Source organism: Carassius auratus, chromosome 8 (genome assembly GCF_003368295.1).
Source record: "Carassius auratus strain Wakin chromosome 8, ASM336829v1, whole genome shotgun sequence".
In the NCBI taxonomy this organism is placed as follows: Eukaryota; Metazoa; Chordata; class Actinopteri; order Cypriniformes; family Cyprinidae; genus Carassius; species Carassius auratus.
Window position 1 is genome coordinate 3,401,522 of NC_039250.1, and position 19,917 is coordinate 3,421,438.

A 19,917-nucleotide genomic window follows, 5' to 3' on the forward strand; every position below is an offset into this window, starting at 1 on the left:
CGAGTCTGCGGCTGATACGATTTCAAGACCGACACACCACAAACACACACTTCAAAAAATCCTGCAAGCTGTAAATCCAGCTTTTAAGAAACAGAAGAACATAAAATAAATTATCTAGCTTAGCTATCTGACAGTAGCGGTCAACATTCACTTTCATTTTATGGCAAAGAAGATAAAGTCCTACACAACTGGAACACAATGAGGGTGAGTAAATAATGACAGAACTTTCTTTTTTGGGTCAACTATCCCTTTAATCTTAAAGCTGCAGTAGGTAACTTTTGTAAAAATATATTTTTTACATATTTGTTAAACCTGCCATTATGTCCTGACAGTAGAATATGAGACAGATAATCTGTGAAAAAATTCAAGCTCCTCCAGCTCCTTCCCAGTGGTCCTATTGCCATCTGCAGTTACCGACCGCTCCCGGTAAGAAATCAACCAATCAGAGCTGCGGTCCGTAACTTTGTTTGAATTCAAAATGTAGAAAAATGTATATAATAAGTGAGTACACCATGAATCCATTTTCCAAACCGTGTTTTTGGCTTGTCCTGAATCACTAGGGTACATCTATCAGTGTTTATATTCAGACTATTTTAGATTGCTTCGGGGGTACCGCGGCGGAGGAACCCAGTACCTTTGTGATTCTTCATAGACATAAACAGAGAGAAGTAGCTCCGGCTACGATGTTCTTCCGCAAGACGCAAGCAGTTCTGTTTATTAACCGCTAGAGCATCAAAAGTTACCGACTGCAGCTTTAAGAGACCTTTAAATTGATTATGAATGGGTGCTAAGTAAGTAAAATAGTACTTTTTAGGTTAAACTTTAAAGGTTATTTTACATAAATATATTTTCATTTAAGAATGTTTAAATATGTGTACTGGAACACATGATTAAATACTAAGTAAGGAAAGATGTTTACAGTGCTACACGGTTTGCACGGCAAGTGATAAAACATACAATCCAACACACTTTGACTAAATGACATGAGCCTAGCAACACCCTAACAACAACCCAGAACACCTTAGCATCATGCTGGCATGTCTGCATTATCATTCACCATAATTTCTTCAGAAAGCATAGGCTAATCATAAGGTTTGCTCTTATTCTTTCGTATTCTTTAAGTAACTTTGGATTTATGTTTAACAAATTGGAAAAACCATACACTGTTATTTACACAGTGTATCTTCATTTTCCACTCTTAACTGTGAAGTAGACTCTATATTCAGAATGTATTACAAGAGCAACACGATCAACGACAAGCACAGGAAACACACCCTGGAGCAAGAGGAACTGCAACGAGTGCAATAATTACATAAACCACAGAGAGACACAGATATTTAAACAGGTTTGTTTTCCCCGGGATGGCAATTACTGCAGAATAATGATAAGCAGGGCTTCCTCAAAGGCAGTGATTGGAAAAGGGCAAGAGATTGTTTCTATTGGAATAAACCTTGTACTTAATATCACTTAATGCAGATGAGAAAATCCCATTTGAGGATTTTAAGGGGATAGTAAACCCCAAAATGAAAATTCTGCCATCATTTACTCACACTCGTGTCATTCCAAACCTTGTGTTCCACAAAAGGAAGAAAGTCTTTTTTTTTCTTTTTTGGAACATAAAAAAAACATTGAAGAATGAAGAATGTTGGTTTCAGTTTCAGTTCCCATTGACATCCTTTGTAAAATACTATGCAATGAGAACCAAAATGATTTGGTTACCAACATTCTTCAAAATATCCGGATTTAAAAAACAAAACAAATAAGCATAGAACACAAAATAAGATATTTTGAAGAATAAACTTTTGTGGTTCCCTTTAAATTCCATTGTATTGACAAAAAATACTATGTATACATGGTATACTACAGTATAATACAGTATACTACGTCAACTGATTGTTTTTTCCAAATACTTTGGATGACAATGGGAGCTGAAACTTTTTGGAAAAAAAGAATTGCATACAGGAACACAAAATAAGATATTCTGAAGAGTGTTGGTAACTTAACAACTTTGGTTCCCATTGATTTTGGCTCCCATTGACTTAATAAATACATACATACATATATATATATATATATATATATATATATATATATATATATATATATATATATATATATATATATATATATATATTATGGAACCCAATGGGAACCAAAACTATTTGGCTATTTAAATTCTTCAAAATATATTTTGTGTTAGGTGGAAATAAATAAATTCAGAGGATATTTTGTAGAATGTTGGTAACCAAACAGTTGTTATTCCCATTCACTTCCATTGTATGGGCAAGAAAATACTATGAAAGTCAATGGGAACCAAAACTGATTGATTATCAACATTCTTCAAAATATCCTCTTCTGTCCTCAGCAGAAGAAAATAAATGCATACATTAACACAAAAGATATTTTGCAGTATGTTGGCAACAGTTTTGGCTCACCATATGAACCAAAAATACTATGGAAGTTAACTGAAATGGCATTCTTAAAAAATAAATTCATTTGTGTTCAGCAGAAGAAAGTAAGTCATGAAGTTCTCTCAATGACATAAGGGTGGGTAAATGATGACAGAATTTTCATTTTCTCATAGCGTACCCACATGCCGGAAGGAGAAAGAAAACCTGTTGAAATACTTTTCAAACTGCTGAATCATTCTGTGATAAATTACTTCATGATGTAAACTACCCAGGAAGGAGAACCAGGACAAAGCTACATTTTCCTAGATCTCCAGTTCTTACAGGTCTCCAGATGGTGTAGTTACGGCATCTACCAGCAGGAGGCTAACTGAACTGTACTAACCTGAACCTGACCCCTTGACAAAAAATGCCTGGGGGTTATTACCAAGATAAGCATCAAGTGAACCGACTCACCTTAAAGGTTCTCTGTAATTACTGCCGTGCATCCCATCTGTCCGGCATCACCTGCCTTTCATTCCCTGTTGTTAATTGCTATTTCCTCACAGCAAGGACGAGGCGCCCTGGGCACAGCCCTCAAACACGTTTAGCTGACTCTGAATGTCAGTGGCCATATGAAAAAGCTGTTATTACAAGGACCCTGTGGGACTGATGCATTCTCAGAGGCCAAATGACTGACCTTTACATGTACTGTAACACTGTCTGATGAGATCGGAAAGACCATATGATCGTTAATATCTCAGAAATCTGTTCTGTGCTTAGCAGCACGCTGGCAGCTGAATAATATACTGTACTTTTTACGAGCTGCTGTGTTAAGCTTTAATGACCCTCTGTGTCATGCTGTGAATATGAATACTTTGATGCTGGAGCTGGAGCTTTTTCTTGTTGCTGGGTTCTACTGTAATTTAATGTGTTGTATTAAACTTTTATAGTTTTATGCTTTTAAGATCTGAGGAATCAGATTTGTGTTGCAGTTCTGAGCTGTGAATGTTTCAGATTATTAATGGACAAATACATTTTGATGAATTAAAGATGACTGAGCTATGGCAATTTATAAACAGAATGAAAATAAATTTACCCTCATGCTTTTTCAAAGCTGTAGGACTTTATTTTTCCAAGCAAAGTGGGTGAAAATCTGGGTATATTAGGGTGTGTAAACAACATTAAACCCCTTTCACCTTCGTTGCATTGTATTGTCACTACAAACTACAGTACATTATTCATTTTTATGCAGAACACACAAAACAAAGCAAAACAAAAACAAAAACTACAACACATATGGAAATTTGGAGTGTATCAACACTGGTCCCCATTGACTTTCAATGTATGGACGAAAAAAACTTTTTTCAAAATATCTTCTTTTATGTTCCACAAAGAGTCATAATTGCATGTAGTGAAAGTGGATGTCTACAGTAATAATGAAATTTTTTCTTTAGAACACATACACAAAAAATATATTTTTAAGAATTTTGGGCCCCAAACACACACACACACACCCACACACAAAATCTTAATTCGTGTTCCATGGAAAGAAAGTCAGTTTTGAATCAACATGAAAAAAAAAACTATATATATACATGCATACATATACATATATACATACATACACGGTACCTGACTTACTTTCTTTCTGTGGAACACAAATAGATAATGACAAAATTAGTATCTTCAGGTGAACTATCCTTTTGAGTATACGGAGCAAAATGTATGTATGCACATTACAGCTTTGCCAGTAATATGCATGAAATGTTGTGAGATTTTTCATTTTTAAATTTGCTGTCAGACGAGATGATACTGTTAGCCTCTAAACCGAAATCCATCTTATTATGGAAGATACAATATCAAACATTTCTGCTGGAGAATCATTGCAGCATCTATTACACTCTATGTAAGCAGACACAATACTGACTGTAGTTGAGAGAACACTTAACGATTCTTTCAACAATACAACTTCCCAGAATACACACAAATATTACCGTCTATATCTCCATATATCTCTGTGTATCTTTTAATGATTTGATGTCAGGCAAACACAGTCAAAAACTAGTTCTTCTTGGATGTGCTCAGCGAGCCAGACTGTTGTTCTTCAGATCAATTCAATATAGTTCACAGCAAAAGCAAAGTTCTGTTATCATTTACTCACCCTCCTATTGTACCAAACTCGCATGACTTCCTTTCTTACAGAAAAGAGACATTCTGAAGAATTTTAATCAGAAGCTCCAAAAAGGTCAACAAGCATAAAAAGTATCATAAAATTAAATTCACATGATTTTTGTGCTATAATTAAAGTCTTCTGAAGATATGGGATAACCTTGTGTTGAGAACAGACTAAACCTTTATTCAAACTTTGCCTGTTTATTTTACAAGCTTGATTTGATGTAAATTATGCATTTTTTTTTATTTAATTTTTTTTATTTTAGTGCATAGGTTTTGAGTCGGATTTGTTTTATTCAGCAGGAATCCATTAAATGAATCAAAAGTCCCAAAGTTACAAATAATTTTGGTTTCAAATTTCCATTCATCAAAAATATCAAGCATCACACCTGTGATCAACAACAATAATAATAATAACAATAATAATTATAGTAAATGTTCCTCGATGATCAAATCTATATATTAGAATGATTCCTGATGGGATCATGTGACATTGAACACTGGAGTAATGAAGTTGAAAATTCAGTTTGGCATCACATGAACGAATTCAATTTTATAATATATTCAAATAGAAAAGAGTTATTATAAATCATAACATTTTACAATATTGCTGCCATTTTACTGTATTTTTTTAATCAAATAAATGCAGCATAAAAGAGCATTTGTGCAAGCATCCGAGACTTTCAGAAGCATTAGAAACTTACTGACCCAAGCTTTTGAATGACAGTGTGCATGAAGTCTGCATACACACAAATAAAATTTGAGAAGTTCAAATAATTTTTAGTGTGTCCTCAAAGCCACTAGTAACATGGATTATATGTACTACGTATTTTGCCCCTTTTTGGAGCATGACAGTTCCTGACCACTGCTGTCCTCAAAAATTCCTCTTTTATTTTGAAGCAAGGCAGTCATAACTCGAAGGAGCAACATGGGGGCGAGTACATGGTTACACTGTTTGTAGACTACTCATGAAAAAAAAATCTCACCTGAAATCCTCCTTCTTCTTTGTATTGTAGGAAGGCGTTGGTGGTTCCCTTCTTGGCCAAGCGAATCCTGGCCAGTCTGACTTTCTATAAAACAGAAGAGAATTTATCTGAATCGATACTGTCAGCACTTTTTTTCACACACAACTGCAATGATGCCAGTAAGACTGTTTAGTTATGAAATATCTATACAGTTACTGTTATTTTTGGCCTTTTGGCCAAAATTTTTATTCTGTTATAATTTACTCATCCTCAAGTTGTTCCAAACCAGTATAAGTTTATTTTAAGCACAAAAGATTCAGCCAAGTATGGTGACCCATACTCAAAATTCGTGCTCTGCATTTAACCCATCCGAAGTGCACACACACAGAGCAGTGAACACACACACACACTGTGAACACACACCCGGAGCAGTGGGCAGACATTTATGCTGCGGCACCCGGGGAGCAGTTGGGGGTTCGGTGCCTTGCTCAAGGGCACCTAAGTCGTGTTATTGCCGGCCTGAGATTCGAAACCACAACCCTAGGGTTAGGAGTAAAACTCTCTAACCACTAGGCCACCACTTCCCACAAATAAGAACAACTTTCTTTTGTGGTAAGTAAAAGAATTAAACTAATACAGGTCTGGAAAAACTTGAGGATGTGTAAATTCTAACAGAATTTTTATTTTGGGGTGAACTTTTAACTGGTTAAACTCAGCATAGTCCAGTGCATCAAAACACTATGAAACCAGTTTAAACCAGATAATGTTTCTAGGCTTTTGCAAATATTCATTTTTTCCATTGTTGTTTCGGATTTCTGCCTCCGCTCACTACGTCGTAATCCAGTCAATACAGCATCCAATCACATTCTTGATTTGGCATAGCATTCAACTAGGGATGTCATGATAAGTTTTAATAATTGTTTGAACTAGCACCTCATGACTACACCACATTATATACGATAAGCTGCAAAAGACACCGCGGCAAGTGGAATGTAAAAAACATGGTGTCATTAGTGAATGTTATTATAAAAAATATAATGAGTGACATATTGCATCAACAAAAATTATTGAGGTCATATATATATATATATATATATATATATATATATATATATATATATATATATATATATATATATATATATATAGCGTGATAAGTCGATATACTGATTATTGCGACAGGCCTACATCCAACTCTATCATATATTTCTAATTGAAAAACCTATTTTGCAAAAACTTAATTGTGGAGGAATTAGTTCTTAAAACCAAAATAATATCCAGAACAAATCTAGACTGAGATGAAGCGGTCATGTAGTACCTGCTGGGCTCGCATCTTGTCCGCTCTCTGGTTCTGATGGTAGATTCGGCTGAAGTTGGACACGATGACGGGTACAGGAAGGGCGATAACCAGCACGCCACTGAGAGAGCAGATAGAGCCGAAGATCTTTCCAGCGATGGTGTTTGGAACCATGTCTCCATACCTGCAACAAACAGCAACGTCAGTCAAACACTTAACAACTCTATTTGTTTGTGTGCTTGCTATGTGTGTGTGTGTGTGTGTAGAAGACAATGGCAATTTGTGTAAATATAATTACGCTTATTTAATGATAAATGCTTGCTTAGAATCTATTTTGCAGTCACATTTAATGTAATTGTGTAAATGAGTTTATAAAAGTGCATGCATATTTCAATTCGCAAGGCTCCAAAGCTCATCTCTGAGACCCCTGGGGCTCTAAAAGACCCCTAACACATCCCATTACCCATGTTTAATAGCAAAATATACCATCATAGAATTGCAGAATGCTATTAAAGTGATGTGCTTCTCATAAACACTCACACACACCGCAGCACTGCAGCAGCCATAATCAGCGCTGTCCTCCTACACACTGCATGAGGGTTAATTCATTTTGAGGAGTTGTCATGGTTAAGATGTAACACTATAGGTATGTTTGTTTATGATATTATTCATATGATTTTTTACAGTATGCATACTGTGTACAATATACACATTTTCTGTATGCATGCAATTCCTGGATGACATTTGCAAAGGTATACAGTTTACAACCAGAGCACACTGTGAAATACTATATTCTAAAATATTCTATATATTCTACATATATATTCTACAATGCACTCAGTTTGACTTTGCATTTCAAACAACTGTGATTTTTTTTTACATTCTTGTCTATTATTTGATCTGTTTGGATTACTATTGGATAATTACATTATACCATACTATTCATACTATTATTAATATGCAATATAAAGAAAAATACAAGTAAATTTACTCAAAATAACATTTAGAAAGTCAATGACAAATGGAAATTTAATGACTGAATAAAGAGCTTAAATTAAACAGAATTCATTAGAACATTACTAGTGTTCAAAGATGAAATTCCTGTTTACACACACACACACACACACACACACACACATATATATATATATATATATATATATATATATATATATATATATATATACAATAATATACAATATTTCAGTAAATATTATTTACTTAAATTGTTTACTAAAATATTGAACAACATTTTAATGGGAAAATATTTAAAATATATATATATATATATATATATATATATATATATATATATATATATATATATATATGAAATTATAATTTACATTTTCATTAAAATTAAAGACTAGACTAAATTCGTTCTTAGACATACATACATCAAAAATAATAAAGTGTCTATTTTCAGGATGTGTTATATACAATCAATTAAAAACCCTAACCTTAAAATAAATCCTACTGCTTCACCTACTACATTAAAACTTTACTCATTACTTTCTGAAATAAAATTTAAGCTAGCTCTTTTTATTAATGACTTAATTTTACTTAGTCATGTATGACTTATAATTAAACCACCTAACTTTTCAGTTAAAATCAAATCAAGTCATTCAATAAGTACTCATTCTGGATTAAGCAAGTTCTGAAAGCTGAAAGTTTTGTATTTTTTATAGCAAGGTGCATCAAACTTTTTTATAACTCAAACAAGCAAAAAATATGAAAAAAAACAACAACAAAAAAAACTATAAAATCCATAGCTGCATACAGTTTTTGGATGGTGGGGAATGAAACGGCCATAGCACAATTATTCACAGCTTTACAAGCAAATAGCAATACTTTTGAAATGTAATTTTCTGATGTTTCTGAAAGGGTCCTGGTGCGATAAATATTTCTCTGAGGTGTACTCTGCATTTTGGATCAGTCGCTGACAACAACACAACAAAAGAGTGAGAGAGAGAGAGAGAACGCAATCATCATACGGCACATTCATATTCACATCATGTTCCATCCCTTCACAGAAGACCGATCTGCAGGTGGCGTAAATTAAACCAATATTTGTTTTTACAGCGGTGTTGATGTTCTGCACTTATATCCTGTCTACAGCATCACCAGAACGAAACTGTCTGAACACTTTTCTTCAATAATACAGACAGTACATGCAAATCAAAACTCGGATACATTTTTTTGGAGTTGTGACATAAGTAAGGTTTTAGCTGAAGTGACTTGCACTACTACAGTCAAACTATATATTTTATCAGTTCAAGCATTCCCTGGGAATCAAACCCGTAACCTTGATGTTGCTAGCACAGTGATCTACTCTTTGAGCAACAGGAATGCTATATAAGACACTCAGGGTTGTGCATTATAGAGATTTGACCATGGTTAAGATGTGTGGTCAGCAGAATCAGGTACAATTCTGAATTTAAGAACGTATTCTCTTTCATTCAATGAGTGGGAATTTAAATTTGAATAACAGGAAAAAGATTTGAATAACAGGAAAAAGAGTTTACTGAACTGCAATTCAAAGAAATGTAATTTCTCTAATACAGGTTTTTCAGTAAAACTAATTATATACAATATTATAAAAATACAAAGCAGCCAAGGGACAAGGTGATGGGTAAGAAATATGAGCTCTAAGGGAATTTTTTTTATTATTATTATTGTGTGAACAATACAAAATGTTTGCATTTTCCAGAGAAATGTTGACCCTGTTTGCAATACTTTTGAGTTTTTTGCAAATGCAAAGTTTCATAGGGGAACACAAAATATATTTTTTTCCTCCCATATATATATATTCTATCTTCATGTCTCTTTAAGGGTACTGTATGAATATGCAAAATTATGAACAAATAATAAATTAATTAATTAAAATGATAAATTAAATACAATTTTAACCTTTATGCTACTAATAATGCTTATTTATTGCTTAAAAACCTTTTTTCATTCATAAATCTCATTCAAGCCTTTGTTAAATAAAAAAAAAAAAAATCGCTGAATATGTCATGTCACCAATTACCATAACCACCAAATAAATAAAAAAATGAACCATCCACTTTTGTTGCATGAACCAAAACATTTTTGTTTGTGTTGCACAGAAGTAAAATAAAGGTGAATGCAAAATTACTTGGGGGAATGCAAATCATTAGCAAAGGGACTAAATGTATTTTCCCCTCATTAATTTTTTTTTTTTTTTTCAATCACCATGTCTTATAAGGAGATCCATTTAAATATAATATCATAAAAAATAAATTGTTAATAAATATGTATTTAAATGAATTGTTACTTAAAATAAATATGAGTAATTATTTTTATTCATAGAAAAAAATATTCTCTCATAAATAATTTTGCAAACAAAGCAAAGAATCTCCGGGACCAAAAATGCCCTTTAGTGCTTTACAGAAGAAGGATAGTGTAAAACAATTAATGAAAAGCACTGAAAAAAGTATTTCACCCACCCTTGTAATCGTTTTCCATTGCCATGTTTTAATAGGGATTGCATTTAAATATATTAAACAATGCATAAATTATTAATAAATTTTTTTATAAAAGAACCTTTATTAAATTTAATTAAAATGTGACATTTTGTTTTACTAATTATGTTTATTTATAACTTAGAAAAACAAACATTTCTCTCACACTTCAATTTAAAAAAAGCCAAAAGACATCAGTTCTCATGCGTCTTTTGTTAAATAAACCAAGTAAATTCCAAGACCAAAACATTTCCTTCACAGAAGAAAAGCAACACTGAAGTCAAATGACATGAGTCATTAAATCATGGCAGAATTAGTATTTTTATTCCTTTAAGTGCTATTACAGACTACAAAATATCCAATACAATACAATCTACAATATCTCCCTTCTAAACAGCAGTAATCATATGCCATATCCATGTGGACATGTTCTTTACAGTCTCTCCAGAGATCAGGAACAATCTCTTTGGAAAGATTCCAGTAAAAGCAGTCACATCCAGGCCTGTCACCAAAATCAGACCAGGACTCACAATTATGTTTTATTGACACATTCCAGCATTCCTCATTTTTCAGGCCCTCACACACTACACTCCTGGGACTAATCTACATCGGCCTGGCCCCTTAATCTTGTTTCCAACTGGTAAACGTCCAAATTCTGGCATCGGCAGATGGCCCCGGGTGCACAAGGAGGGCAAGAAGCAGATATAGATTTGTACAATGACAATGCCTATTATCTCTCCAATGATTCTTCGTTTTCTTGATCTCTGAACATTCATTCTGTTGTCTACTATTGTTATTCAGCTATAAAGCAGAGATCAGCAGTTAGTGAGGAGGAAAAAAATAACCTTTGCAAGAGCAAAAACATCATTACCTACATGAGGTGGATGCTGATAACTTTGAAACATAAAACTGCTACATAAACAGTAAAAGTAGCTCCGAAAAGGACAGGTAATGTAACAAGGCCGCATCGTATTTTTTATTATGCAGTGTCAATTCATGCATATCGTTCAGGCATTATCCAGGAGAGCTCACTATCCCTTTAATTTTCCCATAATAGAAAGTCTTAGACAGACGTCCCCTGGGCAAGAACGAGGCTGCCTGGCCTAGATGCCGGTCTGGAAAGGGGTCAAGGAGGTTTGTCAGAAGTTCACGGAGAACATTGAGCAGAAATGGGACGGAATATTAATTGGCGACAGCATGGAAAGGATCAGAGGGAAAACAGCAAACAGTTGTTTTCATGACTGCTGATGCTGAGTTTTTCCTCCCTTCCTGAGGCGCCAGTGCTGGGACATCATGCTTACTCTCTCACTCTCTCTCTCTCTCTCTCTGTCTCTCTCACTCTCTCTCTCTCACGGAAATCTTGCTGGAGATAAAGGGATGATTAGGTACAGGAGGACAGAACTTACAGAGCCCAAAATACAGCTTCCTCAAACATGTCTTTCCCTGCGAATCCTGTTTCCCCGGCCTTGAAACATGACATCACTTTAAACTCGGCAAAACTCAGCTATGAATAGAAGCGGTTGCACAATCGCAATTAGGAGCATGTCATCCTGAAGTCCTTCACAGCATCAAGAGAACACCATCATGGCGTAACACACAAGGGCAATGTGCTGAAATACCAGCTGATGTACTGCTTGCTGCATGGTACAGTATCTACATACTGCATACGTGTTATTAAAAAAAACAGCACACTCTGAAAAATAAGGGCTCTTTTTTGCCATTGATGGTTCCATGAAGAACATTTACATCCATGGAACCTTTCCACTGGACAAAAGTTTCTTATAGTGGAAAAAAGGTTACGAAGATCATTAAAATGTTCTTTACACTAAGAAATATGGTACTTTTGAGAACTGGTCACTGAAAGGCTTGTTGTGAAACCACAAAATTGTTCCTTTACACTCTTTAATTAAATTAAAGGTTCTTTATTGGAATTGATGGTTCCATAAAGAACCTTTAACATCAATGGAACCATATCATTTCACATTTTTAAAATTTACTTTAAAAATCATTCAAGAACCGACCACTGAAAGGTTCTTAGGGGAACTGAAATGGTTCTTCATTGGTGCAGCTGCGAAAAAACCCCTTTGAACGCATTATTTTTAAGAGCTTATCTCACCTTAATCATGATTGCGAATAACAAATTGTGCATTTCAGTCTCTGACTGAAAGTTTGTTTTTGCATGGTGATGCATTAATTCCACTAGGAGTTGATATTCATGACAACTACCAGTGCAATATAACGCAAGCAAAAAAATGTTGAGTATCTTTAAACCAACGATGTCTAATGTCGTTTAATTTCCATGACAACCTCTGAAAAAAATATATGTTTTGTATATGTATATTCGGTGCTCTATACATTTCAAATATAGTATATATTTCAAGCAAACCAAACATTTGAACAATATGCACAGAATACATACTTCAGAATGGTAGTATGCTACTCTGAACATGCACAAACATATACCTGACCAGCAGTGGGAGGTCAAGGGTTAACTGGTGAATGGGTGGTTTTTATCTGCTGGTGGAAATCGAGGAGGCTCAAGCATAGATTACATGTGGAAACACAGCTTCATGGATTCCAGCCGTGCCATTTAGTTTTTTTTTATGTTTTTTTTTTTTTTTTTTACATTTCATTTATCATCAATCTCCGTCTTTTTTAAAACTCTCATTTGGCCCTGTCTTCACATTCCCTCTGTAGCTAGTCTGTGTCTGCACACAAGTCTCAAGACAAACACACCTCTGATTGCATTCACATTGCATTCAGCTGTGCTACTGATGGAATCAACGTTCTGACAGTATGCAAATTCTCTGACAGCAGACATCTAAAGCTTAAAATTCAAGCAAAGCTAACAGTGGACATGTCAATATTACGTTTTCTACTTAATTCGTAATTGAAGTGTCAGCTATTATTAAGTACATAGCAAAAAGTATGACTTTGAATAGATTAAAAAGGGGGGGGGGGGTGCAAACCATTCATCTCAATGGCTTGCACATTCAGTCCTGGAAGTATCTGATTTAAATTTTGCTGTCATTGCACAAGAGTTTTCCCCACATACAGATAACAGGGAACAAATATATGTGCATGTTAAGATTTTAAGACTCTCCAAAACACTACTATTATATATAAAAATATGCATTCTGATTATTGCATTATCGTTTTACTTAATCACATTTTACATTTTTCACAAAATTTGAACAAATTAAAACAATAATAATAATAATCTGAATGTCTATATATAACATACTTATATATTGTATATATTTTAAGCCATTATACAGAGAATACACTAAATAATAATAAAAATAATAATAATAATAATAATAATAATAATAATAACAATAAAAAAATCTAAATTCAGAGTCACATGATCCTTCAGAAATCATTCTAATATGCTGATTTGGTGCTCAAGAAACATTTGTATTACTATCAGTGTTAAAACGTGTTATGTAGGTTTACATTTTTGTGAAAACTATTGTGAAAAATAAATATTGTGAAAACAATTTAGCATAAGCATGGATTATTTAATTAATAGCATTTATTTGGTATTTCCTAACCACTGGAACCCAATCTTAAAGATTTCAGTTAAGTCTTACAAGCACAACAAGTTAATGCAAACTTTGATGTTTTGTTACCTAGGCAATTTAAAAACATCAAGTAATGAATATGATGGCAGCCGCACAACAAGTTTTGCTCAGCAAGATAACGCCCGTGTAGACAAAGCACAGACCATGTAAGCCTGACACATACATTTTAATTGTACATAAAATATTCACGAGGCGTCCGCCTACAATTACAAACTCGGCGTTTGCAGGATGTGCATGTACCATAAACTCTGAAACACTCTCTGATTAAACATAACAGTTCATTTAGCACACTTCACGACTGAATACATCAGCCGTCGGGCCTGACAGCTAAACCGTACAAAACAGAAATGAATGTGTTTTGACTCGGCCAACGATTACGCCTGACAGTCCATATTATCAAGCACAAGTCTTCTCCAGCTGACAGGCTCTTGCTAAGCAACTGACATGTCCAAAACTGCCACTTGACATGCCAAAAGTTCCCTGTTCAAAGGCCGATCTCCCAAATCCTTCCCCCTCAGATTTAATCACATTTAAGTAATTACTTCAATTATGAATGGGCAACTGTCAGGGCGTGCTGAAAATTAAATGAGGTGCTGAAGTTTCCACATAGTGTGTTAATATCATTAATCATCCCAGCTTAGCAACACCTGGTTACTGTGAGCATGCTAAATGCTCATAGAGCCTGTGTATCATTCACCGCTAGTACAGATCGCCATTACCTTTGGATAAACCTGAGATGATCGAGTGTTCTGCGCTATATCATGTAGCTATTGTCTGTATGATTATTTAAGCCATGTAACCGCATCGGTATATATAATTCGGAGAAAAGAAATTATATTTTAGGAACCAAGTCTAGAGTAAGAACCAGTCAAGGATATTGACTGGATTATTGCATCATGAATAATGAATATTATGTAAACACATACACAGCCCATAGACTAATTTAATTAGGATGCTTTTTAAACTAATTTAAACAGCCCACTCCCAACATAAAAAAAATATATATATATATATATATATATATATTCTCATTTATCTATTAGGACTTAAGATCCTATAATTGAGAGTTATCTTATCTAAATCTTATTTATAACAATTGCAACTTTATTTCTAATAATTAAGACTTTACATATCACAATTGGGACTTAAATCTCACACAAAGTGACTTCATATCTCACAATCACAATTCTGTTTTATAATGTGACTTGATTCAAATCTCACACAATGTGACTTTATAGCTTACGGTACGACTTCATCTCTCACAAATATAATTATTTCTTATTGTGAAACTCAAAAAAAAAAAAAAAAAAAAAATTCCAACTAAGACATATATAAATCTTAACTCACGATGTCTTTAAATCTCATAAATTAAAATAAATTAATAAAATAAATCCCTTTCTCTCTCCCTCTTCTTTGTTGTTTTTATTTACTCTGAAGTGGAAATAGCTTCCATTCATGTGTGCCGGCAACTTGTTGGATGTTTTTACTTATCTAGTCTAACTTGTGTATTTTTATAGTTTATGAAATATAAGGAATTGCTGTGCTCATGTGGCCATTTCCCTTTACAAAGCAAAATGCAAAGGATCAGGAAATTCAAACATAGACATAAGCATGAGCATAGGCTTTTCTTTAAGACCACAAAAAGCCTCAATTTAGTCAAGCATGTCCCAAATTTTGTCAGGTAGTTCAAGCTAAGAAGTACAAAACAGTTGGTCTATGTGGGTTAACCTCACAATTGTGATGTCCTGGAGGCGCACTGACTCCAACACTGTAATTCTTTGTGGTAATGATAGGGTGGGTGTTCTGGGTCTCTGATAGTGGCTTGATGATCGTTCTGGAACTGTTTCTGGCTGAGTGCATTTGGCTGTGCCAAGAGTGATTTATTTCTTCCCACAGAATACAGAGAAATCTAAGCGATTGTGTCCACGTATCTCACATTCGGCTCCAGATTTACGAGTTTGTGCCCAGAGTCACGCTGATGCAGGCTGAATGAGAACATTAAACAAGAAAAATGGTGAACATCCAACTGCTTCAATGTTCACATGTGTATATGCCATTATGCTTGTATCCAAAAGTAGACATAAACAGAACAAAATAAAGCATGGGCTGAAAATCTGGAGTTTCTTGGATCAGCTGCCTGGATGGATTGGTTGTGTGTAAAAATAAATATTATATATTATATATATTTATATAATTATGTGTGTGTGTATGTGTGTGTATTAGGGCTGTCAGTCAATTACTTTTTTATTATTAAATTAATGACATATGTCATAAATTTATCTATTTAACTGCAAATTATATATGGCTGTGAAAATACATGCAAAATATAATTTAATGCTATTTTTGTGTTAAATTTTTTAAACTAATTAATCAAGTTAACATTGTAAACTGACAGCCCATATATATATATATATATATATATATATATATATATATATATATATATATATATATATATATATATATATATATATATATATATATGTGTGTGTGTGTGTGTGTGTGTGTGTGTGTGTGTGTGTGTGTGTATACAGTGGGTAAAATAAGTATTGAACGTCACCATTTTCCTAGTAAATATATTTCTAAATGTGCTGTTGACGTGACATTTTCATCAGATCTCAGTAACAAACCAAGTAATCCATACATATAAAGAAAACTATATAAATAAGTTCAGACATTATGTTGTGTGTAATAAAATGGAATGTCACAGAGAAAAAGTACTGAAAACACTTGTATTCAATGTATTCAATACTTTGTACAAAAGCCTTTGTTGATAATGACAGCTTCAAGACCCCTACTAAATGGAGAAACTTGTGGCATGCATTGCTCAGGTGTGATTTTAGCTCATTCTTGCACAAGTCTTCAAATCTTGATGTTTTGAAAAAGGTTCTGTGGGACTCTTCCCACTCTTGAACTTTGATCTTTAGTTCTTTCCATAGATTTTCTATTGATTTCAAGTCAGATGATTGGCTGGGCCATTCTAGCAGCTTTATTTTTTTTTCTCTGAAACCAACTGAGTCCTGCTGAAATGTCCAAAGTCATTTCATCTTCATCGTCCTGTTAGATGGCAACAGATTTTTTATCAAGAATGTAAGTTATATGTAGTTTGGCAGTTCCATATGGTGAAAAAACATGATGTTCCCAGCTCCAAACTTCACTGTTGGTATGGTGTTTTTCAGGTGATGTACAGTGCCATTTGACCACCAAACATGATGAGTATTATAGTATCCAAAGAGTTCAAGTTTGGTCTCATCTGACCAGACTATATTCTCCCAGTATTTTACAGTCTTCTCTAAATGTTGTGCAGCAAACTTAAAATGGGCTTCAGTATGCTTTTTCTTCAGCAAAGGAGTCATGTGTGGTGAGCATGCAGACATGCCACGGCAGTTGAGTGTTGGACAACTCTTCTGATAATCATTTTTACTCCTCTGTTAGAAATATTGCGAGGACCACCTGACTGTGGCTGGTTTATGGTGAAATGGTGTTATTTCCACTTCCAGATTATGGCCCAACAGTGGTCAAAGGAACATTCAGAATTTTAGAAATCATTCTTTAACCAATACCATCAGTATGTTTTGCCACAATAAGGTTGTGGAGGTCTTCAGAGAACTCCTTGCTTTTACCCATCATGAGATGTTTCTTGTGTGACACCTTGGTAATGAGACACCTTTTTATAGGCCATCAGTTGGGACTGAATCAACTAATATTAATTTCCACTGACAAGGGGAAGGATTGCTTTCTAATTACTGATAGATTTCTGCTGGTGTCTTGGCTTTCCATGCCTTTCTGCACCTCATGTCAACAGCACCTTAAGAAATATATTTACTGAGAAAAAAGGTGATGTGTTCAATACTTATTTTACCCTCTGTATATGTATATATGAAATGAAAGGCAAAAACGTCTTGGATCCATATATAACAATAATGGCTCACTACATCAGTGAATTATGGGAGCTGAAATCAAGGGTGTTATGCACCAATATCATGCCATGGAGACTACCTGCTGTCAACATTGCACAGAAGCTCACAGAAACCATTAATGAGAGGGAGTTACGCATAATTCATGACAACGCAAACAATATGAACTTACAAACATACAAGTATTCAAATATACACACAAACATAAAGTATATATATATATATACATATATACATATATATGATTATTAGGAACACCTGTTCAATTTCTCATTAAGGCAATTATCTAATCAGCCAATCACATGGCAGTTGCTTCAATGCATTTAGGGGTGTGGTCCTGGTCAAGACAATCTCCTGAACTCCAAACTGAATTTCAGAATGGGAAAGAAAGGTGATTTAAGCAATTTTGAGTTACTGGGATTTTAACGCACAACCATTTCTAGGGTTTACAAAGAATGGTGTGAAAAGGGAAAAACATCCAGTATGCGGCAATCCTGTGGGCATTGTTGATGTTAGAGGTCAGAGTAGAATGGGTCAACTGATTCAAGCTTATAGAAGAGCAACTTTGACTGAAATAACCACTCGTTACAACCGAGGTATGCAGGAAAAAAATTTGTGAAGCCACAACACGCACAACCTTGAGGAGGATGGGCTACAACAGCAGAAGACCCCACCGGGTACCACTCATCTCCACTACAAATAGGAAAAAGAGGCTACAATTTCCACGAGCTCAGCAAAATTGGACAGTTGAAGACTGGAAAAATATTGCCTGTTCTGATGAGTCTCGATTTCTGTTGAGACATTCAGATGGTAGAGTCAGAATTTGGCGTAAACAGAATGAGAACATGGATCCATCATGACTTGTTACCACTGTGCAGGCTGCTGGTGGTGGTGTAATGGTGTGGGGGATGTTTTCTTGGCACACTTTATGCCCCTTAGTGCCAAGTGGGCATCATTTAAATTGCATTGTTTCTGACCATGTCCATCCCTTTATGACCACCATGAACCCATCCTCTGATGGCTACTTCCAGCAGGATAATGCACCATGTCACAAAGCTCGAATCATTTCAAATTGGTTTCTTGAACATGACAATGAGTTCACTGAACTAAAATGGCCCCCACAGTCACCAGATCTCAACCCAATAGAGCATCTTTGGGATGTGGTGGAACGGGAGCTTCGTGCTCTGGATGTGCATCCCACAAATCTCCATCAACTGCAAGATGCTATCCTATCAATATGGACCAACATTTCTAAAGAATTCTTTCAGCACCTTGTTGAATCAATGCCACGTAGAATTAAGGCAGTTCTGAAGGTGAACGGGGGTCAAACACAGTATTAGTATGGTGTCCCTAATAATCCTTTGGGTGAGTGTATATGTATAGTCAGATAGATAGATAGATATAGATATATGATTTTACACATAAGTTAAATAATAATATGTATAATGTATATATGTATGAATTATAAAGAGCTTTTTTCATAGCAATAGTGATGCCAGCATTACCATTTTCTGCATCCTACAAAGTACCAAAGTACAATGTGCAGCACCAGATTAAAGACCATCTGGTAAAACACCCACGATTACTTTAACACCAAAAGTGTGAACGCGCAATACGTTCAGAATAAAATATGCTGATTATATAAATATGATATTTTGAGGAAGCAGCGCTGGTAAAAAAACAACAAAAAAAGACTCTTAATCACATGATTATTTTGCACTTTCATTTCCAATTTTGGCTCTCGAAGAAAGGAAACCAAACACTGGATTACATCAGTCGAGTGTGACGGTAAAAACACCCTCGAGGAGATAACATTAAACCAATCCATTTTTCTCTGCATGCTTCAGGTTTAGCTCCCTGGCCTTGCTGGTGTGAAAAGCCACTGTTAACATTCAATTAGCTAGCTATTCAGCGCTGTTCGGCAAGGCTGAGCGGGATGAGCCAAGTGTTTGGGGTCAGATGTCATCCCTATTGGACTGAGAGCTATATTTATCATCCACCCTCTTGGACCGCGCAGCCTTGGCAACTAAGCCTCATGTTTCTTGTCTACCGCACAAATTAATTACTCATTTCAGAACAGAAGAGAAACGCACACAATATATCCGGC

The 19,917-nt window shown here is 34.7% G+C and overlaps 1 protein-coding gene across 1 annotated transcript in view; it reads right to left on the reverse strand.

Moving 5' to 3' along the window:
* kcnd1 (potassium voltage-gated channel, Shal-related subfamily, member 1) overlaps positions 1 to 19,917 on the reverse strand; it is a 60,844-nt gene that overhangs the window by 6,656 nt on the left and 34,271 nt on the right. The window contains exons 3-4 of the mRNA XM_026269106.1: positions 6,846 to 7,008; positions 5,549 to 5,632 (exon numbers count right to left, since the gene is read on the reverse strand). Coding sequence (XP_026124891.1) covers positions 5,549 to 5,632; positions 6,846 to 7,008 — 247 coding nt within the window. The remainder of the gene's footprint in view (positions 1 to 5,548; positions 5,633 to 6,845; positions 7,009 to 19,917) is intronic.